The sequence below is a fragment of the Martes martes genome (assembly GCF_963455335.1).
Source record: "Martes martes genome assembly, chromosome: 4".
NCBI classification, from domain to species: domain Eukaryota; kingdom Metazoa; phylum Chordata; class Mammalia; order Carnivora; family Mustelidae; genus Martes; species Martes martes.
Window position 1 is genome coordinate 149,282,068 of NC_137891.1, and position 27,571 is coordinate 149,309,638.

At 56.7% G+C, this 27,571-nt stretch overlaps 1 protein-coding gene across 4 annotated transcripts in view; it reads left to right on the forward strand.

Annotated features, from left to right (window-relative positions):
- LRP8 (LDL receptor related protein 8) overlaps nucleotides 1-27,571 on the forward strand; it is a gene marked incomplete at its 5' end in the record, with an annotated part of 78,296 nt that overhangs the window by 31,545 nt on the left and 19,180 nt on the right. For 2 of the 4 annotated variants that reach the window (XM_080801350.1, XM_080801351.1), the window contains 8 exons: nucleotides 4,382-4,504; nucleotides 11,815-11,943; nucleotides 14,992-15,375; nucleotides 16,314-16,436; nucleotides 20,608-20,727; nucleotides 20,808-20,933; nucleotides 23,801-23,975; nucleotides 26,026-26,253. In XM_080801350.1, the coding sequence (XP_080657476.1) occupies nucleotides 4,382-4,504; nucleotides 11,815-11,943; nucleotides 14,992-15,375; nucleotides 16,314-16,436; nucleotides 20,608-20,727; nucleotides 20,808-20,933; nucleotides 23,801-23,975; nucleotides 26,026-26,253 (1,408 nt within the window). Of the gene's footprint in view, nucleotides 1-4,381; nucleotides 4,505-11,814; nucleotides 11,944-14,991; nucleotides 15,376-16,313; nucleotides 16,437-17,251; nucleotides 17,375-20,607; nucleotides 20,728-20,807; nucleotides 20,934-23,800; nucleotides 23,976-26,025; nucleotides 26,254-27,571 lie in introns of all 4 variants that reach the window. The other 2 variants (XM_080801349.1, XM_080801352.1) reach the window with 2 other exon arrangements.

The window sequence follows — 27,571 nt, forward strand, 5'->3', positions numbered from 1 at the left end:
AGGCCCTGTTATCCCACTTCCTGGAATGCCTTTGTCGCTTGTGCCCTCGTCACTCCCACGGTCTGGCTGACTCCTTTTCCCTGAACACAGTCCCCTCCTTCAGGAAGCCTTCCTTGATTCTTGGGCTGGGTCAGGTGACCCTCCCCTGGCTTTCTGGCTGCACAGTGGGACTGAGCCTCAGAATATCAGAGCGCAGGGGCAGCCCTCCCGCAGACATGTGCTGTTCTCTCTGGCCCCTGGTCCTCTGGCTGACAGAGTGGGAGAGCTGCCCAGGGACCGTCAAGCCCCTGGGCTGTGACGTGACAGAGATCTGGTTGCCAAGAGGACTCCACACCAGGCAGCTCCACCTGGCAGCCCGACTGATCTTTGTTTCGAACCCTTCCGTCTGCACCAGGGCTGCTGGCTGAGCGTGGGTGGGATGGGGAAACAGCAGCGTGAAGGATGCATATTGTCTCAGGAAGGGGGCCTCTGGGGGTGGAAAGCTGGGAGGTGCTGAGCAATCATAATAATTTCCCAAGATCATAGACTCTGAGTGTTGAGCGGGACTTAAGATTCAATGGGCACCACATCTCCATCTCCCAATTAGGAGCTAGGCCCTATGTGATGGGTGGGCCCAAAGTCACACGCACAGCGGCTAGGGCTGCTGACTTCCCATGCCACAAACTTGCACCTTTAATGCTTTCCAGTTTATAAAGCCCTGACACCATCCTTAGCCCATGTGCTGCCCACAACCTTGTGTGTTTGGCGAAGCAGCAATATGACCTCTGAAGGTAGGTAAAGAAAGTGAGGCTCAGAGAAGTTATGTAACTTGCAAAAGATCACACAGCCCATATATAGCAGAGCAGAGTTTGACTGCCCACGAGTGTCAGAGGCTTTCCTCTGCCTGTGTTCTTGTTATAAGTGGCAACGCCTACCTCCTTTGTCCCAGACTTCCCATTCTCCCCAACTGTGCCCTGGGGGTGGGTTCCTCCCCACCACCCTCTGGAATCCCAAACCCTCTGTGATGGCCCATCTGTTGCCGTGGTAGCAGATTATGATGTCTCAGACCCTGGATGACTATGCCCAGCTCTTGGGCTATGGGGTCCAGGGGCTCACAGAGGTGGGCATTGTCCAAGGGGCAGATGGGCATGGAAGGAAATAAATCCCTGGAAACAGGGGCCACGGCCTCAAACCCAGCTAGGGAATTGCCCTGGGAGTTAGAGCCAAGGCCAGGAAAGGGGTCTGGCATGGCTGGCTCTGATGGGCTTGAAAGACTGCTTGGCCCTCTGCCTTGGTGGGCTCATTACACTGACCAACCCAACATGGGGGTGCCCACTGGGTCCCTTGTGAGAGCCATTTTGCCTTTTGTCCTTGTACTGGCACTGCACGGGAAAGCCAGCATCACCACTTGCCCAGAGAGGGAAGGAACTTGCCTGAAGTCACCAGAGAGGAGGCAGCTGTGCCAGGATTCAGTCTCACCTCCTCTAGACATGGCCCATTAAGGTGATTGAGTCTGGTGCCCAACCTGAAAGTGAGCGTGCTGCCTCGGTTTCCCGAGAGTGGTCCATTAGCAGAGACAAGTGACAGGCCCATGTTTATTCTGGCATGCTGTCTGGGCACATTCCAGGGGAATACTTGATGTGGTCCTTCTGAACAATGTGGCTGATCTGCCCCATTGCCTGGTCCCGTGGCCCCAGGGACCTGCAAGGTGTTTCACTGGTCACACACTGCAATTACTTTTCTGGGGTCCTCTTAGTCTGATAATACGGAAGTGGCTGAGGGCCTCCGTGGAAAGAACCCAAACTTTAGCAGCTGCCACATGGAATTAAAATCCTACTTCTGAAAAAAAAAAAAAAAATCCTACTTCTGCCTACCACCCCCAGATTCCTCTTCCGTAATAAGATGGGCTTCACAGCACTGCCAGGATGGATGTGAGGAGTCACTGGAATATCGGGTTTTCACCTGGCCAGAGCCAGGGTGGAACATGTCCAAACCCGGTCATGACCATGAACAGACGTCTCCTCCAGAACACTGCCATGGGACATCCATCCCTGAGGCTGCCACTTCCTGAGCCTGGGTGGCCTCGAGGCTGCTCTTGAAGACCGCAATGGTGCTTTTGGCTGCCCTGGCCTCCTTGCCTGGTGCGCGCAGGGCTTGACACGCTGCGGGAGGCCAAGCTCACTCCCAGGCTCCCAGAATGCCAGGGAGGAAGAGCTCTTTCAATAGTGTCTGGCTGGCCAAGACTAGTGACAGAGCCCCCGATCACCTTCTTCATCAAGCTGGCCTGGCTTTTTGGGGTTCTGCCTGTTCTTTACTCACCCCGAGTCCCTGGGGGGCAGGTTGGGCTGATCTCTTCTGTGTGCTCCATGCAGAGCCTGGCACAGATGCAGGCTCATTGAATTTTTCTCTTCTTCTGTGTCTGAGGCTGCTGAGTGTATTATTTGGGGAGCCATGGTGGGGTGGCAGAGGATCTGACTGTGAAGTCAAATCGTCGACCTGTTCCCACCCATGTGTGACCTTGGGCATGTACTTAACACTTCCGGGCTGGAATTTCCTCGTTTGTCAAGGTGGGACATGCATGGCCCTTTGTCGTGGGGTTTTCTGGTAAAATGCCTAGCACGGAGACTGGCACACAGAATGTGCTTGGAGGAAGTTAGAACAGGGTAAAGAAGACATTGGGATATACACTTACTCTTTTCTGTGGACGCGGAGCTTCTCGTGGAAGGAATGCTCTGGTCCTTGTGTCAGAAGATGCCCCGGGTGCTGTGGTTTGTGACTGTGCTTACTTTCAGAGGATTATAGGTGGTGATTGACCAAAAGGTGCTATTGGTACCTGTTACCCACACCAGCTGCTCGTGCCGAGCTCAGGGAGGGCTGCTGGGGGGCCTGGGTTGGGAGGCAGGAGAAGTGGTTCTGATCTCTGCCTTGCTGTGTTTCCCTGGGCTAACCCCTTTCCCTCTCTGGGCCTCAGAACCCCCACCACCACCACCAACTGTGTAGCTAGATGGATTCCTCTCATTTCCTCTAGCCCTGCATAGACAGAGGTATTCTTCTAAAGAAATCGTGAAGAGAACTCATCTTAGAATGCAGATGTCCTGCAAGGATTCCACTGAAAGGCAAAAATAGATTGGATTCAGGAGACCCAGTGTCTGTCCCCATATCCCAACCAGGCTGTTCAAGCCAGAGGGAGCAGTCACATGGCCCAAAGGCAGCCAGAGGGCCCGTGGGAAGAGTTACATAATCCAAGGCTTCCCTGAGAGAAGGTGAGCCCAGCCCTAGAGGTGTGGGAGCAGAGGCTGGCCAGCCACACCCCCTTTCGGTCCAGTGTCCCCACGGAGATCCACCCTGAGTTGAGCCTGTGCTGAATCTGACCGCGTTCCTACCCCAGAGAAGCCTCAGGCCAGTGGTGGGACTGGGAGAAAAGCAAACCATGTCGCCTCTGCCTTATTACCCCCAGTTTTGTTACCAGCTGTGAGATCTCAGTCTGCTACATATGTCCCCTGTGAGGGCACAGAACACCTGTGCTAAGGTGTTTGCTTCTGGCTAAGGCTCAAACCATCCAAACAGCAGTAGCTGTTGCAGACTGCGTCTTCGTCTTCATCTTCGTCTTATGTGCCAGGACCTCTTTCCATGTTCTTCATACATTGTAACTTGTTACTCCCCCTTAGAGCCCTTGTTTTCTTCTTCCCATTATATAGATAAGAAAACAGAGGCTTGGTGGTTAAGTAGCACCCGCAAGGTCACACAGACCGAGAGAGGAAGAGCTGGAATTCAGAGCCCCCTGAGGCGCCTCCCTTCCAGGCTGTAAGTGCCTCGAGAGCATTTTCTCTCCGGAGACTGATTGGGTGTCTCACCCAGCAGACCCTCTTTTCATCACTCCAAACAGAATTTACCTCATTAATCTTGTCTCAGAGTAATTGTTTGCTTTTAGGATTCGTTAGCAACAGCTCCCTGGTGCTTCCAGAAGGGCCTAGTGTGGGGAAGCAGGACAGGCCAGTAAAGGGACTGAGAACTGGCCAAAGGGGCTAAAGTAACTGCCGTAGGTGATCAGGGAAGGCTTCCCCAGGGGCGGTGGCCGTGGAACTGGACTTTGAGGGAAGAGCAGTAAGACAGGAGAACAGGCAGTCCCTTGGAGCATGGATCCTGGTACCCTTGTTGGACCTGAGCTCCTGAACTTGGAGGCAGGGTCAGGAGTCAACTGTCTCCAACAGTGCTCAGCAGAGGAAGGAATAAGCACATCTCTCCTGTCCTCTCCCTCTGTGGCCCAGTGGGGTAGTGCGTGGTCCCACGGTCCTGCTTTCGGACAGTGCGCATCCTGGCCACCCCAGTGCCACCTGACCGTAGCCTAGAAAAGCCTCCTGGGCCCGCCAGGCCCTCTCATGCTCTTCTCCTTGCCCCACAGCCAAGAAGACTTGTGCGGACAGCGACTTCACCTGTGGCAACGGCCACTGCATCCCAGAGCGGTGGAAGTGTGATGGCGAGGAGGAGTGTCCCGACGGCTCTGATGAGTCTGAGACCACATGCAGTGAGTCTGAAGCTAGGGCCGGGCCGGGATGGGGGGGTTCAGCTTCTTCATCAGATCCTTCTTGGGAGGTTGGGAAGCTGGGGGGGTTGCGATCTGTCAGACATAGCTCCAGACCCACCTTGTGCCACACTGTCAGGAGCTCCCAGGGCACGGCCCGGCATATCCAGTCCTGGTTTCTGCTGACTTCCTCACAGGCCTCTTGCAGCTCGGGCCCTGCTCCTGGAGCACCAGGAGCTAGAAACAGCCCTTCTGCCCAGAAGCAGCCAGAGCGTATCCTCTGGGTCCCCCTGCAGCCTCCCCAACTATTTTTCTGGAGGACTCTGATCATAATTCTAGCAGTACTGCTAACAGTGGGTGCCTATTAAGTGTTTACTCTGGGCCAGACAGAGTGCTAGGTTCTTTGCACACGCTAATTCATCTTCCCACGGCAGCCTCATGAGGCAGGTCCTGTCACTCTCTGAATTTTGCAAAGGAGGACACTGAGGCTCAGAGAGACTGAGTGACTTGCTCAAGACCACCCAGCCAGGACTCTGAGGCCCCAGCTCTTTCCCCTGCCCTGAGCCAGCTGAGCCCAGGAGCCCTGGCATCCATGGCAGGCTGGATGGCAGCAGAGGCAGCCAGGGGTGAGGCCCAGGGCCCGAGCCAGAGCCCCAGGCCCGCCTCCTACACTCTGGGCTTTGTCTCTCCTTGATTTCTTTTCCAGGCCCTAATCCTCAAAGCAAACTTACACCCAGCAGGTCATTCTGTGACATTTGTTAAATTAAAAAGGAGATGAGAAAGGGGCGGGGAAGGCCCCAGCAGGTCCCGAGGCAGAGCCTCAGCTGAGTGAGACTGAGAGGGCTGCTGAGGACCCACAAGTCACAATCACCATCCTCCTCGTCCTCCTTGTTAGGGGTCACACTCACCCCAGAGGCAGAGGCCGGGGACAATGGAGGCCCATAGCCCATCTAGGGCTGTGGCTGGTGATAACTGGGTTTCTTTGTCTCCTAGCAACAGAGCCAGCAGTCTCCCCGTGAAAGAGAGAAAGGGGGAGAGAAAGGGAGAGCAGGAGAGACCCCGGCCCCAGACAGGAGGCCCCCTTGTCTCCTTGCACAGCTGCCTCTGCCTCCCCTGGCCGGGCCACAGGCCCTGTCCTTTTCTTAGCCCCAGGCAGCCAACCTGTCCCAGGCGGTCCAGAGCTTGGTCCAGAGCTTTGTCCTGAGCTGCAGAAGGCACAAAGCCTAGCCACGCCCACTAGGATTCTCATCCCCAGGACCAGCTTGGATCCCTGTTTAGCGAGAAGGAAACTGAGGCCAGGATGGGTTTGGCCACTTGCCCAAGGCTGCCCAGCTAAGGAGGGGCAGAGCTGTGAACAGCCAGGAGTGGGTGTTTGGGGAGGAGGCTGTAGCCATAGTGAGCCGAGCAGGGAGACCTGCAGTCAGCCCGCTGGTCTGTCTCAGCCCCACTCCAGCCCTACCCCTGGACACTGGGGGCAGCAGGGGAACGAGGGGAGCCTCAGCACAGTTATTACTGGGGTGTGTCCTACTGCCTAAGAGCTGGGCTCCCCCTTCTCCCTGTGTCTCTGTCTCTTTGTGTTGATGTCCCTTTTCATCTTCCTGGCTCCAGCTCCAGGGCCCTGCCCACCCTGCTCTCTTGGACGGCCACCCCGTGCCTGTGCCCCTGCCCAGCCTCCCTCTTACCATCCCTCTTCTCCATGCCATGCCCCATATTTCCCTCTTTCTCCCTCTCGTTTTTCCTAGCAGTTGGTACCTTCCCATTCCCTGGCGGTGCAGGGCCCTCCAGCCTCACCCCTCCCGCCTCCCAGGACTGCTTTGTACCCACTGTAAGGCACTGTTATTTGACAGTTGAGTAACTGGAGAAGTCAAGGGCCTTGCTTACAAGACACACAGGTTGTTTGTGGCTTATCGGCCTTCTGTGATAAAAGGCAGGCTCATCAGGCTCTCTCTGAGGCTTGACGCAATGCCCGTGGGAACAGGAGTCAAGATGGCACCCTGGGAGTCAGAAAACCCAGCCCTCCCCTGGGCTCTCCCAGTGAGTTTGCTGTGAGATCATGCACACTTTCCCATCTGTCTCTGGACCCCAGTTTCTAACATCTCAGAGTTCCTGGACACTTAGGACCTTCTTTCTTCCAGCTAGGGCATAAGGCCCAGGATCCCACTTTTTGTGCAAAGTTATACTGGTCAGAGGTGGGCAAGGCCTGTGGGGGCAGGGGACTGCCTGGAGGAGGTGGGTCAGAATGGGACCTCAAGGGTCTGGCAAAATTTGGGGCAGCAGGGCCTGCCAACAGGCCGGCTCACTGCTTCCCCACCAAATGGGAAGCTGGTAGCCAACCCACTGCCCATTTAACTAGCGTTGCCATAGCAACCCCTATAGTCTACCAGGTTCACCTTTGTAGCCTACCAGGTTCCTAGGTCCTCTGCCAGCTCGAAGATTACAGGAAGTAGTAAAGTGTAGTGGGTTTGGTGTGTGATCTAGTTGGGTCCAGGTCCCATGAGACCTCAGGCTGTTTGCCTAGTCTCCCTGAGCCTCCATTTGCTCATCTGTAAAACGGAGTGATGGCACCTGCCTTGCGGGGATTATGGGGATGAAATGGAAAAAATGTGGCCAACTGTCAGGGCACAAGTAACTGGCAGTGTTACTCTCATTGCTGTATTTTGATTCCAGGCCCTCTCTTCCACATAACAGCAATTTAAAATTTTAGAATAAGGGAGGGGGTCTGCATGGAGAGGGCAAGGGATCTGGGAGGATGTTCCCATTTTTGTGCTCCCCCACTGTGTCATCTGCCCCTAGCTAGCTGGGGTTTCTCCAGGCTCTCTTTCCTTCTGGTTCTGGGATTCGTGTCTGTCAGATACAGCCAGGAGTCACAGTAGGAAAGCCTGGGACATTTGCCTAATGAAAATGGCATTTCAGGTCTAATTATAGCTCCCTTGATTGGGGACGGCTTCTGACCCACCTTCAGGCATCCGATGGGAGGGGTATGGCGTAGGGGAGGGGAGGTTGGTTCAAGGTGAGTGAGTGGCAACTTTGGGTACTGTTTATTGGCAATGGGAATTTATTTATCATCTCTGAGGCTTTCCACTGAAAAGGGGACCTTACTGATGAACCAAGTGGAGGCCCAGAGGTTTTCTGAGGCCCAGAGGCAAGTTAGAGGCTTACCAGCTTGGAGTACTTTGCCTGAGCCCGCAGGAAGGAGCTGTGTGTGACTGCACACCCCCCCAACCCCCGCTATGGGGTGGCCCCATGCCATGCTTCCTGGACAGCAGCCGGACGCTGGGAGCCCCACCGCCTGGGTCCCTGGTCCTCCCGGAGCTGGCCGTCCCCATCTAGAGGTCGTCTGCCCTTAAGCCTCGCATGTCCTGTCCCTGCAGACGAGCCCACTCCCTAAGCAGCCAGCAGACACTTCAATTCTTTACTCGACAGACATTTCTCTTTTTATTAATTTGTGAACTCATAAATTAGAGAACGCCGGTGGACTGGATTTCTGGGGCAGGATTCTCTGGGAACTGGTAACGCCTCCAGCCACTCTGGCGTGCTGTTCCAGGCCTTCACCGACCCTGGAGGATTCCCGGAGTCTGAGAGACCGTGGGGTTCTTCACGCCTGCCTCTCAGAACCTCAAGGACACTTGATAGCAGGCCAGGGCATTCCTCGGGGCGTCTGTCTCAGAGAAAGGCTCCATTGCAGGGGGGCCCTGTGGACTGTGATCACGTGCACCCCCGGGGCCAAGGCCGGGCCCCTTCCAGCCCCTTGCGTTTGCATTTCACGAGATGAAACGGGCAACTGGTTCCTGAGTTTGTTCCAGGCCCCGCGTACTGAGCTTTCCATGTCTCCTCATTTAAACCCCCTAGAGGAGGTTCTGGACGTTCTGTAGCCCCACTCTCAGGGGGAGCCTTGGTGCAGAGAGATTAAGTGACTGGCCGAGGAACCTGCATGCCAGTAGATGGGCGCAGGCCCGGGTGTGCCCAACTCCGGAACTCACTAATGCGCTTTCTCCTGCATCGCGCTGCCTGGAGGTTGGGGGGGTGGGGGAGCTTCGGCTTCAGTTGTCCTCAACGTGGACATTAGGTGGCCGTGTTGCAGACCCTACCTGATTAGGCCCAGTGAGCCGCCTTCCTCTGGTGACCCCTGTCCAGCCCAGAGGTCCTGGGAGCACCAACAGGGCCTGCTTTTCTCATGGGCAATGGTTACATGTGGTAAGTTAAGCAGTGCGTTTAGACATCAGAGATCTAGGCTGGAAGTCCAGCTTGGCCTCTCTCCACAGGACTTTCAGCAAACACCTTACCCTCTCTGGGCTTGGCTGGCCTCATCTGTAAAATGGAGGTAGTCATGGCTCTCCCCTCCCTTGTGAGGAGACACAACATATCAGCACTAACTCAGACCAGCTTTCCAGAGCGAGGCAGTGAGAAGGCCTGACCCCACAGCCTGCAGAGTGAGGTTCCCATCCTCGCTTTAGGGAAGAGCTGTATGACAACAGAGACAGGTTCTGAGAGAGAGGAGGTTGGACACTTGGTATCCAGTAGCCTGGGCGGTCCCTTCCCCTCTATGGGCCTCTGTCTCCTATCACTTTAGTGGGGACTTCTCGATGTGACCTTTGTGTCCTGGCCGTCCAGGATGGTGCCTTGGCTCTGTGAGGGTAGGAGGGGCTGGTGTCAGGCATTGCTGAATCCTCCAGAGCCTGTAATTAGAGCTGTCTATTTAAGGACACAGCAAATGTCTTATTAATTATAAAGAAAGGAAGCAGACGGATTGTTTAATCATTGTCCTTGCTGAAAGGTTATGCAATTAACTATATAAATATTCATTAAAAGTTCAAGCAGCTTCCTGCTGCACTGGGGTCCGCAGAAGCAGGCCCCGAGAGGTGGGGAGGACAGTTAAGGGCCATTTCAGTCACCTGGGCGTTTGGGTGTAGAGTTTGGGGCTGGTTCAGGCTACTCCTCTACCCACAGGAGCATGCCGGGTTTGATGGAAAGAGCACCACAGTCAGAGGAACCTGGACTCTGCCTCTCACCTGCTGTGCATCTTTGGACCAGTTCCTTGGTCTCTCTGAGCCTGTTTCCTCCTCTGTCAAATGGAGTGCTTACCTGAAGGGCACCCCTGGAGTTGGCACACATAGCCTGAAGGGTCTGCTCGCCTGAGAGGTGGTGGGCCGCATGGGAAATGGAGTCGCCTGACACAGCGTGGGTGCTCAGCAAACATGGCTTCCTTCCAACTCCGCTGCGAAGTTGTTTCCCGAGGCCTGGCTCAGGGGGAGATGGTCACCTTGTCCCTCTGTCTCATTGCTCTCTCGGGAGCTTGCAGGCATGCAGGAAGCCTCTGTTGCTTATATGGGAATGAATTTAAAGGAGGTGAAATATTCTGTATCTTTTAGACTTGCAGAATGTTAACCCAGTGATTCTCAGAGGGGGTGCATGGGAATCTCCCGGGGCAGAGGGGAGTTAATGAAATATAGATTCCTGGGCTCTGCCCTCAAAGTCTGGATTCAGTCTGCTATTAGCCGGGCCCAGGAACCTGCACTTCCAGCAGCCCCCATGGCCCACCCTGCAGTCAGGAGTCTGGGCAACACTGGCCGGCTTCAGCTCCCTCCTGTGCTTCCGGGGGTCCTGCGGTGGTGCCGGTGATGGAGGGGCTCTGGAAGGGCCCCACCTCTCAGCTGCCAGACCTCCTTTACCACCCTGCACTATGACCCAAGGCAGCCTTTGTAAAAGATCTTTGCATGTCTGCACTCTCTAGGGCCCTACACACCAGTTATTTGTGAAGGGGAATTTCTAGAAAATGAAGCCCATGAATCCTGTATTCTCGGCAGGTTGCCTCATATTTCACAAAATGTATTCCTAGGGATAAGTCTGGGGTTCCAGGTATGCCTCTCCCTTCGCATAGTAGTGTCTGAGGGCCCTGCCTCCAATGCCCGCCCCCTCCCCCAACTTAACCTTTTCTCCAACTCCTGTGCCCTGTCATCCCAGCTGTGAAAGTCAGAAAAGGGGAAACTGGTCTGAGTTGAGGGGGAGACATGAGTGACCCCCCCCAACCAGCAGGTATAACAGACTATGCCAGGTGCAGCTGACTTAGAACCCTCACTCAGTCTTAGCAGCTGTGTGACTGGACCCCAGTGCTTACCGTGAGGGCTTGTACACGGCCACACTCGGCAGAAACTCACTGAGTGGACAAACAAGTCCTTGTCTGTTCATTTGGGGAATTATAGTGGCTAACCCTTAGTGAGCCCTGGGCTGGGCATTCTAAGTGCCTTACAGACATTCACTTGGGACTCCTAACAATCCCACGCGCTAGGGAATAGTATTGCCACACTGTTGGCACCGAGGTGAGGGCTGTTGACTAAGGTCACATAGCCAGTGAGTGACCCAACTGATGCCCAGGAAGCCAGGTTCCAGAGCCCCTGCCCTCTCAACCTCCAAGATGGAGGCCTCGACATTATTCTCATCCTGCCAGGGGCTGTTGTGAGGATTAAGTGAGCCTCTCGCTCCGGGCCTGGTACCTCGGGGTGACGACTGAGTTCACACCCTGGCAGGTAGCAGGGAGCCAGCTGCAGAGGTCTACACCGCACCTTCCACAGCTGGGTCTGTCACGTGGGTCATCCTGGGACGCTCAGGATGAGAGCCATCCCCAGCCCTGATCAGGGTTCTCATTCTTTCTTCCAAATTGAGAATCAGCCCTGGGGCTCCAGGCCCCTGATTGAGTCAGCCTCTGATTGCTGCTGGAGTAATTATAGCTGTGTGGTCCCGCTGGGCCCTGCCGCATGTACAGCACTGCTCTCGACAGCCCGCACTGTTGCTGGGGGAGGGGGAGGAGGGCGGGGCATACCGAGGCTGCTCTTGGGGCCTTGGCGAGGCCTCCAAATCCACAGGTTCAGATCACAGAGGCACTGATGTGGAAGCCGAACCGAGGCCCAACTGGGGCATGTTCCACCCCGAGGCACACGGCAGGAAAAGGGCAGAGAAGCATGCAGGGCATGGCATTTTCGTGTTGCTGGAGCCCAAAGGGGATGTTTGGAGGGTGGGAGGTGGGGCCAGTAAGGGAGGCAGGAGTGGCTGGATGGAGGAGGGACTTGCCTGCCGGGGGCCAGGGGCCGGTACAAGGGCGTTAGACAGGGAATGGTGGGATGAGATGTAGGATTCCAAGGGCCTTAGGGCTAGATTGTAGCTGCTTCTCAGATGAAGAAACTGGGACCCGGGGCAGGGAGGCCTGACAGATTCCCAGGGCCTCGGGCCAGGCGGCTTGAGGCAGGCAGGAGGACTGGTTGGCGCAATGCCCCGTGTCCCCAATTGGCTAAGCCATGTGCGTGTGTCTGTCTCCACAGCCAAGCAGGTGTGTCCTGCAGAGAAGCTGAGCTGTGGACCCGCCAGCCACAAGTGTGTGCCCGCCTCGTGGCGCTGCGACGGGGAGAAGGACTGCGAAAGCGGAGCAGACGAGGCCGGCTGCGCCACCTGTGAGTCGGGTTAGGTCCCAGGGCCTGCAAGGTGGCTGGGCAGCCTCGGGGAGCAGCAGCCACTTTGGGGAGGGGCCTTCTCTCAGGGCTTGGTGGGTGGACAGCAAAGAGTAACGATCAGGACACTAGTAATGGCCAGGCGCTCTAGAAAGACATTTCCTGCTTTCATCCTCACAACCACCGCACGAGCAGCCATTGTCATCCCCATTTTATGGGTGAGGAAACTGAGGCTCAGACAAGCGAGGAAAAGCACCCAAGGCTGAGTGGTGGAACCGAGATTCAAATCCGGCTATGGACAGCCAAGCCCAGGAGTATTTTTACCATATCTGACATCTGCTCATCCATTCCATCCGTCTCCACCAACCTCTGAGCCAGGGCAGGGGGCGAGGGCTCATGCGTGGGGGGTACTGGCGGGACGGGCAGACTTCTGAAGTGTGAAGGACGTCTGATGCTGAAATCTCAGACTCCAGCACGAATGTCACAGGGCGGGAAGACATCCCCAGCAGCCTCAGCAGGAACAGATGGAAGTGGTCACCGGGGCAGTTCCACATCACTGAGCTTCAAACACAGGATTATCTCCTTCCCAGGGAGCAGGCCAGCGGGTCCTGGGCCAGTGGGGCTATGCTTGTTTCAATTGGATGGACACCTACTGTGTGCCAGGCCTGGAGCCAGGCTCTGGAAGGGATGATGAGGTGAATCCTACACGCTTCTTCTTCCGGGAGCCCGTGATTAATAGGGGAGACAGACTGGCTGCCGATAACTAGGCTGCAAGGCTGGGCTGAGATGTGGGTAGCTTGGGGTATGATAGGGGCTTTTGCCAGGAACTCAACCACTGCTGCCTCGCACCCCTCTCCCTCTCCCAGCCTCTATATTTACATCCTACCCATCCTCCCTGGCCCAGGGGAAATGCCATCTCTCTGGAGGCTTTTGAGTCACACAGCACTCTAGATTCCAAGTCTGGAGTTCTGACGTGTCTGAAGCAGGAAGCATCTGGGTATGGGGGAGATCCTGGCTTCGGCCAGCAGTTCCAAAGCCCTAGCGATGACACTGGCTTGTCTCCTCAGCTGTGATAATTTTGCAGGGCTTCACTGGCCAATGAGAATCCTCTTCCCTCCTTACCCCCCCTCCCCATAATCAGATGTTTCCTCATCTCTAAGGGCTATCAGCCGCTATTGCACGGGCAGGAGTATCTCTAACTAGGCCATGTGGTGGCAGGCATGGTCCTCGTTAATTATGGGTGACAGGAGGGTGGTTCGAAGGTCTTACTGGACGCCTCTGCTACAGATCCCAACCACCCGGGCAGAGGAGAAAGAATTCTTCCTTCTCTCCCTGACCCAGAGCTGCTTCCATTTGTGAGACCTGGGAGTGGACTCTCTGGACGCAGGTCTGAGAATAGGGCTCTTGAAGCCGTTGTTAACTTTCAGACCTCAGGGAGAGCTCAGTATAAGGAAGCGACTTAGTGAGCCCTTCCCCCCAGACACGTGCAAGCCGAGTCTGGCAGGAAAGAGGGGAGCTAATCTGGGCATCTGCGTAATCTTGGGGGCAGACACCACAAGGCAGTGTATGCTTTCCCCACCAGTGCCCCAACATCCCAAAAGCCCAGAAGAGGGGAGAAATGCAGCTGTCAGAAACTTGATAGAGCTGTCAGCAACACATGACAAGCTGCCTACATTGCGAAGCTGAAGACATCATTCTATTTTATGTCCAATAACAATGAAAAATGACATATTTCTATCAGCAAATAAAAACAGACTCTTGGCGCCCCCACGTGGAAAGATCCGGTGCTGCCGCCACGGGGGCCCTACCCAAGGCTGCAGCCCCCTTCCCAACCACACCCCCCCCCATCCCCCAGCCATGGCCTCTGTGTGAGGAAGGAAGCAGGGAGATGAGGAGGTCACTGCTCTGAAAATGGCCTACGCTCCAGGAAAGGAGGAGCAAACCAGAAAGCTGAGAGGGGTCAGAGTAGGAGGGAAGAGCCCCAAACCAGGGTTCTGGTTATGTGTGACCCTGGACAAATTGCTCCTCTCTGGGCCTCAGTTTTCCCATCTATAAACTAGCAGTTGGGCTGGTGGTCTCCAAAGCCCTCCCAGCCTCTGAGCTGAGCAGCTCACTAGAGAGAGGAAGCCCAGGGCCCCAGGCAGGGCCAGCGACCTGTGTCCTTACCTACTGCCCATCCCTACTTACTCTTCACATCCTGCCTGTCTAGCATCCATCCACTGCACACCCGCCCCCCACAGGGAGCTCTGTGCCAGGCCCTCCAGACCAAGCTGGGTCAGTCTCGGAGCCGGTCCCTGTGCGGTAGTTGTGAGGGAGACAACGATGTGAACCCAGACGCTTGAACGTGCTGTGAAGGGCACGCAGAACAGAGGTAGAGGGAGGCTTGCCAAGTAGGAGAGCATAAGTGTGTTATGAAAGAGGTGGGCTTTGGGCCCCTGAAGGATGAGAACTGGTCACTGTGAAATACGGAGACAGTGCTGGGCAGGAGGAGAGCACCCAGCAGAGGGAAGAGCTGGGGTGAAGGCCTGGAGGTGAAGAGGTGGGCCAGTGGTCTAGTATGGCAGACACCAGGGCACCAGGCGCTCGGGTAGAGCAGTGGGTCTGTGCCGTGGCTTGGATGCCAGGCCAGGGGACTGAGCCTGGCTGGTGTGAGCACATAGGGGTGGGACGGTGGCTGAGTCGTGACGTCAGGAAACAGCTCCAGATCTCGTTCCTTGGGACGGGTCGGGGTCACGTTCGGTATCATTTCCTGGGAACATCACAAGGCCCTTGGAGATGGGCAGCACCCCGCGGCAGGAGCACTCCCAGCCCCACCACAATGCTGGCGGCAGAGGGACGGGAATTCTCTCTCCCAGTGAGGCTGCGAGGCTCAGGGAGGGCAGGCGCGGTGCCCTGAGACCCCCTGCATGGCCCCGGAACCGAAGCCCCCTGTGCTGTTGGGCGCCCCTCCCCCCGCAGAATGCCCGCGGCGGGTGGGCGAGGGTCAGGGGCCCCCCGCAGCAGCAGCAGCAGCAGCAGCAGCAGGGCCGACCGGCTGTCTGTCCCGCGCAGTGTGCGCCCCGCACGAGTTCCAGTGCAGCAACCGCACCTGCTTGGCCGCCGTGTTCGTGTGCGACGGCGATGACGACTGCGGCGATGGCAGCGACGAGCGCGGCTGCGCCGACCCGGCCTGCGGGCCCCGCGAGTTCCGCTGCAGCGGCGGCGGCGGCGCCTGCATCCCCGAGCGCTGGGTCTGCGACCGCCAGTTCGACTGCGAGGACCGCTCGGACGAGGCGGCCGAGCTGTGCGGCCGCGCGGGCCCGGGGGCCACCGCCGCGCCCGCCGCCTGCGCCGCGGCCGCCCAGTTTGCCTGCCGCAGCGGCGAGTGCGTGCACCTGGGCTGGCGCTGCGACGGCGACCGCGACTGCAAGGACAAGTCGGACGAGGCCGACTGCCGTAAGCCTCCGCCCCCCACCCCCATACCGCGTGGCCCCGCTGCCCTCCCCGGGCCGGCCTGAGGCGCCGGCTGCCAGGACGCATCTGTCCTGCCCGCCCGGGTTACCTGGGTTACGGTGGGGCGCGGGCTTGAGGAAGGTGGAGTCCCTAGGTTGGAGGCCCCCAGGCTCCTAAGGCCCAGCTCAGGTCTGACCCCAGAGGCCCAGGGTCTTCCCTGGCCCTGCTTTCCCTGTCCTGCCTCAACACCCCCTGCCCTTCCCCATTTCAGGCATTCACCCATTGGCTCCAGTGCCCCAGACCTTGGTACTCTCAGGAGCTGCCCCGGGCCCCCGGCCCACCTGCCAGGCCTGCTTGTCCTTCAAGGCCTTAACCCTCCCAGCGAGGCTGGGTTCCCCCTGCCCTACCTGGAGCCACCCTCTGCTACAGCACAGACTACGCTGTAATGTCATACGTTCATTCCTCAGCCTCCCTCCTGCCCCTTGAGCTCCTAGAGGATGGGGAGCCTCCCAGTAGTCTCTGGGTTCCTCATGTCCCACCTAGTCCCGGCATGCAGAGGGTGCTCAGGAAGGGTTTGGGGAAGGGATGAAGTCATTAAGAAATGAGCACCAATGCTGAAAAGAAGGTGGCGGGTGTGCTGTGGGTGGGTGGCCCTGGGGAGAGACGGTGGTTGGGAAAACAGCAGACCTGAGTTTCAGTCCTGGCTCTGCCAGCCAGAGTGCTGTGTGATCCTGGGTGAGGCCTTCCCCCTCTCTGAGCTTCAGTCTCCCCATCTGTACACTGCATGTGCCTTGGCCAGGTGTCCTCTGAGGACTCCCAAGTTCAGCCCCTGGTTCTTTTTTTGCCGAGCATGGATATGGGCTGGGGCTGGGGGCTGTGGGAGGAGGGCTGTTCCAATACCACATTGGCCCTAACCCTCCCGCTTTGCCTTCTCCTGGCAGCCCTGGGGACCTGCCGTGGGGACGAGTTCCAGTGTGGGGATGGGACTTGTGTCCCTACGATCAAGCGCTGCAACCAGGAACAGGACTGTCCAGATGGGAGTGATGAAGCTGGCTGCCTGCAGGGTGCGTGGGGTTGGAGGCAAAGGGGTGACACCCTCCCTGAAGAAGAGCCCTGAGCTCCCCCTACTCCAGAGAGAGCAGAATTCAGAGAGGTCTCCCCTTGGTCCCTGAGATGTGTCTACCCCCAGAGCATCACTTGCCACTAAATTACCCAGATTTACTCCCTGCAGGTCCTGCTGGCCCCAGAACAGGATTTTAAAGGACTTTGCAAAAGCTCAAAGAGGCCTCTAGGGGGGGCATGAGAAGGCACTGCAGGAAGTCCAGCCCCATCATTTGTCCACGCCCAAGCCTCCACGTGGCTTTCTTCCAGCGTAAGCGGAGCCTCCGTCCCCAGGGAGCTCCCTTCATTCTCAGATGACTCTCTGGTCATCATTCCCCACCTGTAGGAACCAGGACCCTGACCGCAGGTCATCTGGGAAAATGGAAAAATTTTGGGCAGTGAGGCGGCCTCCCCTATGCAGGGCCTCTAGGACACAGGTTCCCCTCAGATGGTCAGTCCAGTCCCCAGGGTCTCTCTAGAGTTTCTACTTTCCTCTCAGGGCCCAGAACTGCCACATCAGGCACAGCGCCCCTGCCCCCCCCCAACTAGCCTTGCCCAGCTAGATGATGCATGGGCATCCTGACTTTATTCCTGGGGTTCTGCCCTTCTGAGAGCAGAGCTCCCACCAGCCCTCTGTCCCACTGTCTATACTGGGTCCTCTAGAGACCCGTGGGGACTGGGGCTGGAGCTCGGCTCACCTCCCACGGACCTAGACCAGCCTAGCCCTCCCTGCCCAAGGTCTCACAGGCCCTGTCCACTCTCTTGTCCGGCCCGACAGAATCAACATGTGAGGGTCCCCGCAGATTTCAGTGTAAGAGTGGCGAGTGCGTGGACGGCGGGAAAGTGTGTGACGCTCAGAGAGACTGCCGGGACTGGTCGGATGAACCTCTGAAAGAGTGTGGTACAGTACCTGTCTCCTTCTGCCTGCTGGACTCACCCCTACCACGCCCCTTCCTGGCATCCAGGCCAAGGCCCACACCTGCCCCTCTGCACACATTCTGCTCTGACCCTCTCTCTCTGGACTTGTGCGCTGTCCTCTGGCCTCAGGCAGGACTCTGCCTTGGGGCCTCATTCTGCATCTCTACAAATCAAGCTGCCTTTCCTTTCCAACCCAGATGCTTAATTATGCTTCCTCTCACAAACTCGGCCTCTCCTCCTCTCTCCTTCCCCATTAAGACCTTTGCTAGCCTAGCCAGGGTCCTGGTCTCTGAGGCCTTCTAGTCCCTGCAGGAATCCTTAAGAGAGGGAGAGATAGGGGACAGCAGACAGTAGCCAACTGAGGTACATTCCAAAGCCACCTGGCTCGGACCAGGCCTGAGTGAGGGTAAGGCAGACCCAGCAGCAAAAAGTGACAGGAAGGTGACACCATCCTGAGTCCCAAGGAGCTTGGGCTTTGTGAGAGATAAGACTTACAGGCTGGGCATGAGTAAGGGGCGGGATGAGGCAGCTGTCCTAGAGCTAGAGCTGTGAGGGAGGGTTCCAGGCTGAAAAGAACAGGAGAGTCTGGGCTATAGGTGAGGTGAGCAGCCCACAGAATATGCTAGAAACCCACTGTGGGCTCCAGGAAGGTTCATGTCTGAGCTCAGAGCTTTGGGCCGAGAATTCCTGGGAGGACGGAGCCTATATCCAACCCTACCTTTCTGGAAGACCCGGCTGCCAGTCTGAAGACTCTGGGGAGTTTCATTCTCTAGAACTCTCCAGGAACAGCAGGTTTCCACCCCTGTTGGAGATTTAAAAATTGGTTTTGGAAGGAAGAGTGGCCGGTTGCAGGTCACTCAGCCCGCACCCAAGCTGGCGGGAAGCGCACTCATCTTGGGCCCTCCTGCTCCCTCAGATGCCCTGCCAGGAAAAGTCCCAGAGGAAGGAACATGAGCAAAAGATAATAGGGAAGTGGGAACAACAGAGCCCAGCCTCCACCACCACCAACCCCCTCACCCCCCACAGATCTGGAGTTAGCCAGGGGCTGCTAACCTACTAAATCTCTTCTTTCTGGTCTTTCGCACGACACATCTAAGAGAAGTATGTACGCATGTATTTGTGTCTCTGTGTGCTGGAGAGCCCAGTGTCTGTGTCCACGGCTCCTCCTTGGAGTAAGGCAAGGGGACTGCATCTTGTGTCTCTGTGCGTCCCTGCATCCGTCGGAATTTGTCTGTGGGGTCTATGCGCCCGCCAGTGTGTGGGAGCATGCACGCAGGGACACGCATGTGCTGGGGACGGTGATTCTGCCCCTCCCTTCCATGGCAGCCTCTGGACCACCCTCACCTCCCCTGCAGACACCCAGCAGAATCGCCTCCAGGCTAGACAGCACTGGGAAGGCCCAGGGAAGCCCCTCCAGCGCTGCTTTGGCACTGGCCTTCCAATGCACGGTCAACAAGGACCCATTACTCATTCTCTCACCCCGACGGGACTCTGTGCTTTCCTCTATCAGAGAAACCTGAGCCACTTCGAGCTCTCCCTCTTCCCTTTTCAGAGCCATCCTACACATGCTAGTCTGTTAAGGGTTTGGTAAATACAGCTGTGGAGTTGCTGCTACCTACAGAGGGAGGGGGTCACCGAACAGAGGGAGGGGGCAGCGAGTGGGTGCGTGAATGAGGCAGTGAGCGAGCGGTGAGCAGACGGATGGACGGCACTGAGGGAATAATACAGTGTGGGAGAGGTCAGGGGAGGCATGGAGTGACCGAAGATTCCCGGAGGTGGTGCCCCACAGAGTGCCCCTCAAAGCTGCGGTGGCTCAGCCCACCCCAGGGGACTGGCCCAGGGCTGGACCTGGCTGAGTACCCCCAACCCCCCAGACCCTCCAGTCATGGGGTTGCTGTGATCTTGTTCTTTCAGTGCTACCAGCATCCTGGGGAAACAGGAGGCGGCCCAGGGGTAAAGGGGAGTCATCCGTATGCATGGCTTGGGCTGGAGGTGGGCACCCGCCGCTGTGCATGGCCTGGGGCGGGCCACTCAGACCAGCTGGGTGCATGGCCACAACTGGCTCAGCTCAGCTGTGCTTGGCTTGGCTGCAGTGGTGGTGCATGAACCTGGGGGGTAGAAGGGTGGCAGGGCACCTTCTCTTGGCCTGCAGAATTAACCTGTGATCCCAAAGCTCAGAAGATGCTCTGAGGACATGGTGAGCTTTGGTGCCAGCCTCCCTAACCTCCTCTAGGACCGTGCCAGAGGGGGCGAGGAAGCAGAGGGCGGGGAGACCCGATGAGCTTCTGGCTTCCTTCAGCCCCTGCAGCAATGGGTATTTCTGGGACCAGACCTGTGATTGAGTATAGGAAGAGGGATGGGGCTGAGAGGGGAGAAGGTGGAAATAATCCATCATATTTCATGGTAGGAGAGAACTGCCAGAGCGGCAGCTCTGCGTAGAAAGAACCTGGGGTCTTAGATAACAACAAGCTCGCTGGGGTCAGTCCTGGGGTCTTAGATAACAACAAGCTCGCTGGGGTCAGTCTCTGTTGTTCAGACTCCCTCTGGGCGGCAGTGAACTAGCTCTGGGCCCTGTCCAGGATGGGACACGGACAGATGGGATGTGTCCGGAGGAAGGCACTTGGATAGTAGGGCATCAGAAATCAGTGCTTCAAGGAGACTCAGAGGGAACCATCAGACTCTGGCCAGCCTCAGCCAGTAGAGCTGGAGTGGGAGCAAAAGCTTCAGGAAGGCCAGTCCAGTGAGGAAGGCTGCCCTGGGAGGGAAGGGGCTCCTTGAGGCTGGAGATGTTTAAGCAAGAGCATTTCAGAAGGGGTTCTTGAGGTATCCTGAGGGTGAGGGGTGGTTCCTGCACAATGAGGTCACGAGGAAGGAGGAGCTGTGAGACCTGTGTTTGTGAAAGGAGAGACCTCAGGCGGCCTAACTGCCTCTGGCCTCCGGGTACACAGAGCCCTGGCCTGGGAGGCAAAGGACCTGAGTTCCACTCTGTCCCTGTCTTTGGGTCCAGCCTGGAGAAAGGACCTGTCCCTCTCTGAGCCTCCTCTGCGCAGTCACCTGGTTAACGAGGCTGCAGCTCAGTGCACCTAGAGAGCATCCTGGCCCCATTGGGGTCCTGCCGCCCGGAGTCTCTGCTTCAGCTCTAGGCCCTACCCCTGTCCTGCCCCCACCCCCCCAGCCAGGACTCCTGAACCCTCAGGAGCCTGTGTCCCTCCCCAGGGCTGAATGAGTGTTTGCACAACAATGGTGGCTGCTCCCACATCTGCACAGACCTCAAGATTGGCTTTGAGTGCACGTGCCCAGCAGGCTACCAACTCCTGGACCAGAAGACCTGTGGCGGTGAGACCCTCCCCAACCTGCCCCGCCCCCAGACCGAGGCAGAGCACCCTGCAGGTTCTGACCTGTGCTCATCCTGGCAGACATCGACGAGTGTGAGGACCCTGATGCCTGCAGCCAGATCTGTGTCAATTATAAGGGCTACTTCAAGTGCGAGTGCCACCCTGGCTACGAGATGGACACGCTAACCAAGAACTGCAAGGCTGTCGGTATGGGCACCCCAAGGTGGGGGGCACGGGGACAGCTCCACGGGGTTGCAGAGAGCCCGCTGTCGCCACCTCTGTGAGGAGCAGATGGGTACGCAGGTGCGCGTGCGCACACGCGCACACACACACACACACACGGAGCGGGCGCACACGCACTGCTTGGATTATAAGTGTACCTTGCACATGAACGCCTGCACAGACCCTGCCCAGAGCCACTCAGTACATTACAGACACGGCACACACAGTCGCGCCATGTATGGACACATGCTGGACCGTGCAGACCACGCATATAGCACAGGCATTCCCCGGAGAGGGCATGACATTTGTGGACCCACACATTGTTCTAGGCACTGGGGATTCGGCAGTAAGCAAAGCAGACATAGATCCCTGCGTGCTCTTGTGGGTCTTACATCCTGGTGCGTGGGACAGACAAGAAATCTGATTTTAAAAAAAAAAGAAATCTGATAAATAAGTAAAATAGCATGGCAGATGGTGGTCATGGTTAAGGAGGAATACAACCCGGGGAAGGGAAGAGGGAAATCCAGAAGGGCAGAGAGGAGTACAGTTTTAGACAGAGTGGTCAGGTAATGACCTCCATGAGAAGGTAACATTTGAGTCAAGACCTGGAGGTGGTGAAGGAAGGAGACATGCAGCTATCAGCAGGAACCACATTTCAGGCCAAAGGAACAGAAAGTGCAAAGGCCCTAAAGCAGGAGCGTGCGGGGTGTGTTCCGATGACAGTGTGGAAGCCGGCGTAGCTGGAGCAAGGAGCACAGGAGATGAAGTCATCGAGGGGACTCTGGGCTGATCACAGAGTCTTCTAGACCATCATAAAGGCTGTCACCCCACGTCAGGGGTAAGCCTTGGAGGGCTTTGAGTAGAGGAGGGATGTGCTGTGCCTTTCATTTCCAAAGGCTTCCTCTGGCTGCCATGCCGAGAGGAGACTGTAAGGGACAAGGGAAGAAGCAGGGAAACCATTTAAGAGGTTTTTGGGGTCATGCAGAAGAGGTGATGGTGGCTGGGACCAGGGTGCTGCAGTGTGAATGATACGTAGCAGGCAGACTGGACATACTTTGCAGGTTAAGACTTATTTTGAAGCAACAGGATTCATACACCCATTGAATGCAGGATGTGAGAGTTAAAAAAAGAGAGTTGAAGATGACGGCAAGGTTTTTGGCCAAACAACTGGGAAAACGGGATTGCTATTTATGGAACTGGGAAAGATGGTGCAAGAAGCAGGGGCGGGGGAACAGTAGCTTGATTTGGGCATGTCGAGTTTTCAAGAAAGCTGTGTTGACAACCAAGCGGGGGTCGTGAGGAGGACCTTGGACGTACAAACAGAGCTCAGATGCACACACACAATGCGTGGTATGCGGCCACAGTAAGGGACACAAAGCCTGCAAACCCAAAGCCTACCGCCCCTACTGTGCCTGATGCCACACGTATGTTAGCGTGTTGTGCATCATGTGCTCCCCATTCTCGCTCCCCTCCCCACCCCCCAAGGGACGCGTGTCCTCTACGCACCCACTGTGTACGTGCAGCAGAGACAACACATGACTGCCGTGTCATCACAAGGCCCCGCAGAGGAACATCTGAAGCACAGTCACACCAAATCCCAACCACCCGTACACTGGGTTCCTAGCACCTCAAGATACCCTGTAACCCAGCTCCTGCCTTCAGAGGATTGTGTTGCTGCTCTCGTTTTGGGACGAAGAAAAGGGAACAGTCAGGGGAAGGGCTTTGACCTCGGCTCTTCTTCTTTCTCCTTCCTGCACCCAGAGTTCTTGTTTCTCTGGACCCTCTTTGGGTACCACGTCCTCTCTTCCCCCACCCCTGACTCATCACCACACGCAGGTCACAGGCCCAGGCCTTGCAGGGCTCTGTGCTGGTCCTCCCTGGTCCCCAGGGAACTCATTAGCCTGACACTGATGCACAGTGACAGGGAACAGGTGGCCTGCAGAAGTGTCCGCTGGAAAATGGGGGGAGAAGGCCCAGGTAGCTCCAGGTACAGGTGCTGGGACATGAGAGTAGGCCCCTGCATCTAGAACCAGGCCGCAGGACGGAAACCGGAATTCAGTGCTGGCCCCTCACAGGCCTCTGGGGTAGTGACCTTCATGCTGAGTAGCCAGGAATGTCTCGGTCACTAGTGAACTTCCTAAAATAGCCTCCTAAGTTTAAAAATGGTTTTTTGTGTGCATGGGTTGCCGTGTGTTGTCCCCATTGCACATATATGACTCCACCCCTGCTACTGTTTCAGAGTCAAGTGCAAACTACACCCAGCTCACAGGACCCCTCCCGATCCTTCCCAGCCCCTGAAACGTCATCTCTGGTCGTGTCCCCAAACACCTTCTGTGTAAACTAAAGACTGAGTCTTCAGGGAGAGGAGTCTGACACTGCGTCTCCTCTTTTAAACCTCACCCTCGTTCTGATGTTCATCCTCACACTCTAGCCTCGGTCCCCTTCCTAAAACAGTTAATGCTCACGTTGCCCTGTCATGAGCTATTGCAGTGGGGCCCTAAGCAGGGTTGCTGGGGAGCCATGCATTCTAGGCTGAGGGGACCACTTGAGCAAAGGCCTGAGGCAGCCAGGCTCTGCCTGGTCATCATAGGTGGTCTGGTGGCTGGAGTCAAGGTGTGTTGGCGATGAGTGATGAGGCTAGATGGGGCTTAGGGTCACATCCCAGAAGGCCTATGGTGTAAGCCTAAGGAGGAAATGGGGAGCCATAAAAGATTTGGGGTGAGTTTGTGTCTAATACAAAGAATACAGATTTTCCATTACACAGGGCACTTTGCACCTTAAGCCTCCCCGTACACGCCCCCCCCGCCCCGCCTCTTGCACTGACCGTTTCTCTCACCCTTCCTGCACCGCAGCCGGCAGAAGCCCATCACTGATCTTCACGAACCGGCATGAAGTGCGGAGGATAGACCTGGTGAAGCGGGACTACTCCCGCCTCATCCCCATGCTCAAGAATGTCGTGGCGCTGGATGTCGAAGTGGCCACCAATCGTATCTTCTGGTGTGACCTCTCCTACCGCAAGATCTACAGGTGAGTGGAGGCAGGTGTTCCACAGCCAGGCCGGGGCAGGGGCGGGGGACCTGACAGGCGGAGAGGAAGGGGGACCTCTGTACCCCCTCCGCCTCCAGAATCCCCTGGGGACAGACAGGGACTTGGGCAGAAACGCAGGGTCACAGCAGATACAGAACTCCCAGACCGTCTCCTTCCCTGGGGCTGGCCAGGCGGAGAGCTCTGTGGGGAGAGTCCCTCTGAGCCCATGCCCCTGGGCTTTGACTGACCTCTGGTGGCCTGGGGGGCAGCGCCAGACCTGAGAACCAGACCACCAGGCCAGGAGGGATGATGCTCCCGCCTCGGTGAGGGCTGTAAGGCAGCTTACATGTCTGTGGGTCAGATCTTGCGGATAACTCAGTCCAACATGACTGAGACCTGGTCCTGCCTGGAGGACAGCACTTATAACTCGGTGATGTCTGTTATGCTGCTCCCAAGGGGAAACTACAAAGGGGGCCCCTTACCCAATCTGGGGTGTCAGGGAACTCTTCCTGGATGGCACTACCCCCAGCCCAGCCCTTTCCTTTGTCTGACACCATAGTCAGTGGACTTCCACTCTCCAGAAGGCCCCTCACACACACCAGGAGGTCCTCTGGTAGGTCTTTCTCAAATCCCACAAGCCTGCCTCCCTGCATGTCCGGGCCCCTTTTTGGATGTCATATCCTTTCTTTGTCCTGAGATCTGTGGCAGGACTGCCAATGACCAGGCCCAGGGTAGACTGTTAAAAGAACAATGGGATGGATGGATGGATGGATGGATGGATGGATGGATGGATGGATGAAGATACACCAAGTGCTGTTCACAGACAGCTAGATACGTACCACACCCCCAACGCACAGACACATACTCAGTTTAGACTCACACACAGAAGCAGCTAGGGCCATGTCTGCCCCACAGGTATGCCTGGAAGAGGCAGGATTTGATGACAGACTGGGTATGGGGCCGAAGGAGGTGCATTCTGGGAGGTTCAGATTTCTGGCTCAGAAGCCTGCCATTTTCTGATATGGGAGCAGTGGGTGGGGTGGGGTGTTGGCCATTCGGGCTGGCTGAGGGGAAAGGAATGGGGGGGCAGTTTGAGACATGTTGAGTTCAAGGTCCATGGGACATCTAAGGGGTGCCCGTTGGCTTTACAGTCTGGAGCTTCAGAGAGTGGTCAGGATGGGAGAATCAGAGTTATGGGTGGCAGTGGGCACTGTGGATCTAATCAGCCAGAGGGAGAACGTGGGGGAGGAGAGAGCCTTGGGAAAAACAGCATTTGGGAGACAAAAGTCCTGGTAGCGTTGCCTCCTGTGTGTCCGCTGTGTTCTCAGCCCCTTCTCTGCGTTCTCACTGATACAGCCTTTCTGCAGATTCTCTTCGCCTCTCACCCAGCTGTGGTAATGGCCCCCTAGCTGGTCTCCCCGCCTTCCTCCCCTCCCCTTCCATGCATCAGCGCTACAGTGACCCAACATGCCTATCTGACCATGACCTCTCACCTGCTCAGTTACTCCCTCCTGAATAAAATCCTGACTGCCTGGGCTGGCCTGCAGGGCCCTGCCTACACTCACTTCCAGTCTGTGTCCCGCATGCTCAGCTCTACCCCCATTGAATGCCTCGCTGTTCCAGAACACACACCTCTGGGCGCCCGCATATGCCATTCCTTGTGCTTTCTGTTCCTTGTGCTCCTGGTGAGCTAGTCTTTCAGGACTCAACTACAGAGCCTTCTCCAGCCCTCCAAGATAATGGAGTCTCCGTTTCTTGGCTGCTAGAGTCCCTGATGTTTTCCATAATCACGTTGTACTTTGATTACCTGGCTAGAAATTCCTGTCCCCCACTAAACTGAGCTCCTCCAGGCCAGGAGCTATGGCTGACTCAAGCCCGTATGCTTGCCCCTGGTGGCCTAGGAAATGGGAAGAATAGAAACTAGCTAAGTTCTTCTAAAATCCACTGTCATGGCCTAGAGGGGAGAGAGAGAGGGGAGGGGTGCCCAGGCAGCACCAGATGGACCCCTGGGTGGAACCCCTGCCCCATGGCCAGCTCTGGTTGCTCCTAGTGCCTACATGGACAAGGCCAGTGACCCGGCAGAGCAGGAGGTCCTCATTGACGAGCAGCTGCATTCTCCAGAGGGCCTGGCAGTGGACTGGGTCCACAAGCACATCTACTGGACTGACTCAGGCAACAAGACCATCTCCGTGGCCACAATTGATGGTGGCCGCCGCTGCACTCTCTTCAGCCAGGACCTCAGTGAACCCCGGGCCATCGCGGTCGACCCCCTGAGAGGGTGAGTATCCCCGCCCAAACTTCCCATTTTCCCTGAGGAGGCGCTCGGTCCTCCTGTGTCTGTCATAAGAGCTATCTTGAGGACTTTGGAAGGCCGTGGGCCACTCAGACAGCCCAAGGGAAGAAAGTCTGTGTGGGCCTCTCAGACTATTAACCCCTGACCAAGGGTTCTGTGGGCAGTGGTCATCAGGGTTCTCCTGACTCTGCCACTCACTCATATCCTAGAATCAGTGCATCGCAGAGCCCAGGTGGGCTCTCGAGATGGCCCTCGTGGAAGCTTCTGGAGCAGGAAGTCTTTCCTCAGGCTGCTGCACGCTGCTGGTGGCAGCTCCCACACTCCCAGAGACAGGGAGCTCATTATTTCCCACGGGGACCATTTCATTTCAAGGCAGCTCTGCCCATTAGAGAGTATTTAGGATTTTTTTTTTTCCTCATATCCCCAAATCTGCCCAACTTTGACTTTCTCTATGGGCCTCTGGAGTTACATCAAACACATCTACTCCCTGCCCTACAGGACAGCCAGCAAGATAATGAGGACTAAGACCACTGACTAGGTCTGGTGCACCCCTGGGTGCACAGCCTCTGGGCCCCTCACCACCCAGGCTGCCCTGCTGTGGCCACACTTCCATTTGGGGGGTAGTGATTCTGAACAGAGCAAGACTCTTCCCTCCCTTCCCCAGTAGGGATGTCCCAGGAAGACATGGTTTTTCAGCAGCTGTAGGCATATTAAGTTTCCCAGGATCACTAGCTTCTTCCTGTTACTGTTTTTTAAATTGTAAACAAGGATAAGAAAACCCTCTTCTTCCAGTGAGGGTGGCTGTGGGCCACAGTGGCCCCTGAGAAAACGTGTGAGGCCTTGGGCAGGGACTGACCACTGCGCTTTACTGGGCACACATAGGAACAACCAGGCACCCGACCAACGATGAGTCATCTCACTTAACCCCCACTTCAGCCCTGCTTCCTGTGTGTAGTGACACCCAGCTCAGCTCCTGTCCAGTGTGGATCGGTCCGAGTCCCAGCAGGAAACCCGCCGCACACCCGAATCCAGATGACTTGGGGAGGGCTTAACGGGGGTCTCCTTACAGAGGAGTGGGTGAGGTCTGATGCACTGTTCCTAACACTGTGCCCTTAGCAGCCCTAGGCCCGAGGGGCAAGAGCAGGGTTGGGAAGGAAAGAGGGCCACCTTCAGAGCAGTAGCCAGCTGGGGGCAACTTTGTAGAGAGGAGTCTGGAACAAATACCCTGAGCTCAGTCTCTCCGTCCTCCTGCTCAGACATGTCACTGAATGCAGCAGGAAGCCAGAAGACTAGAGAGCCAAGC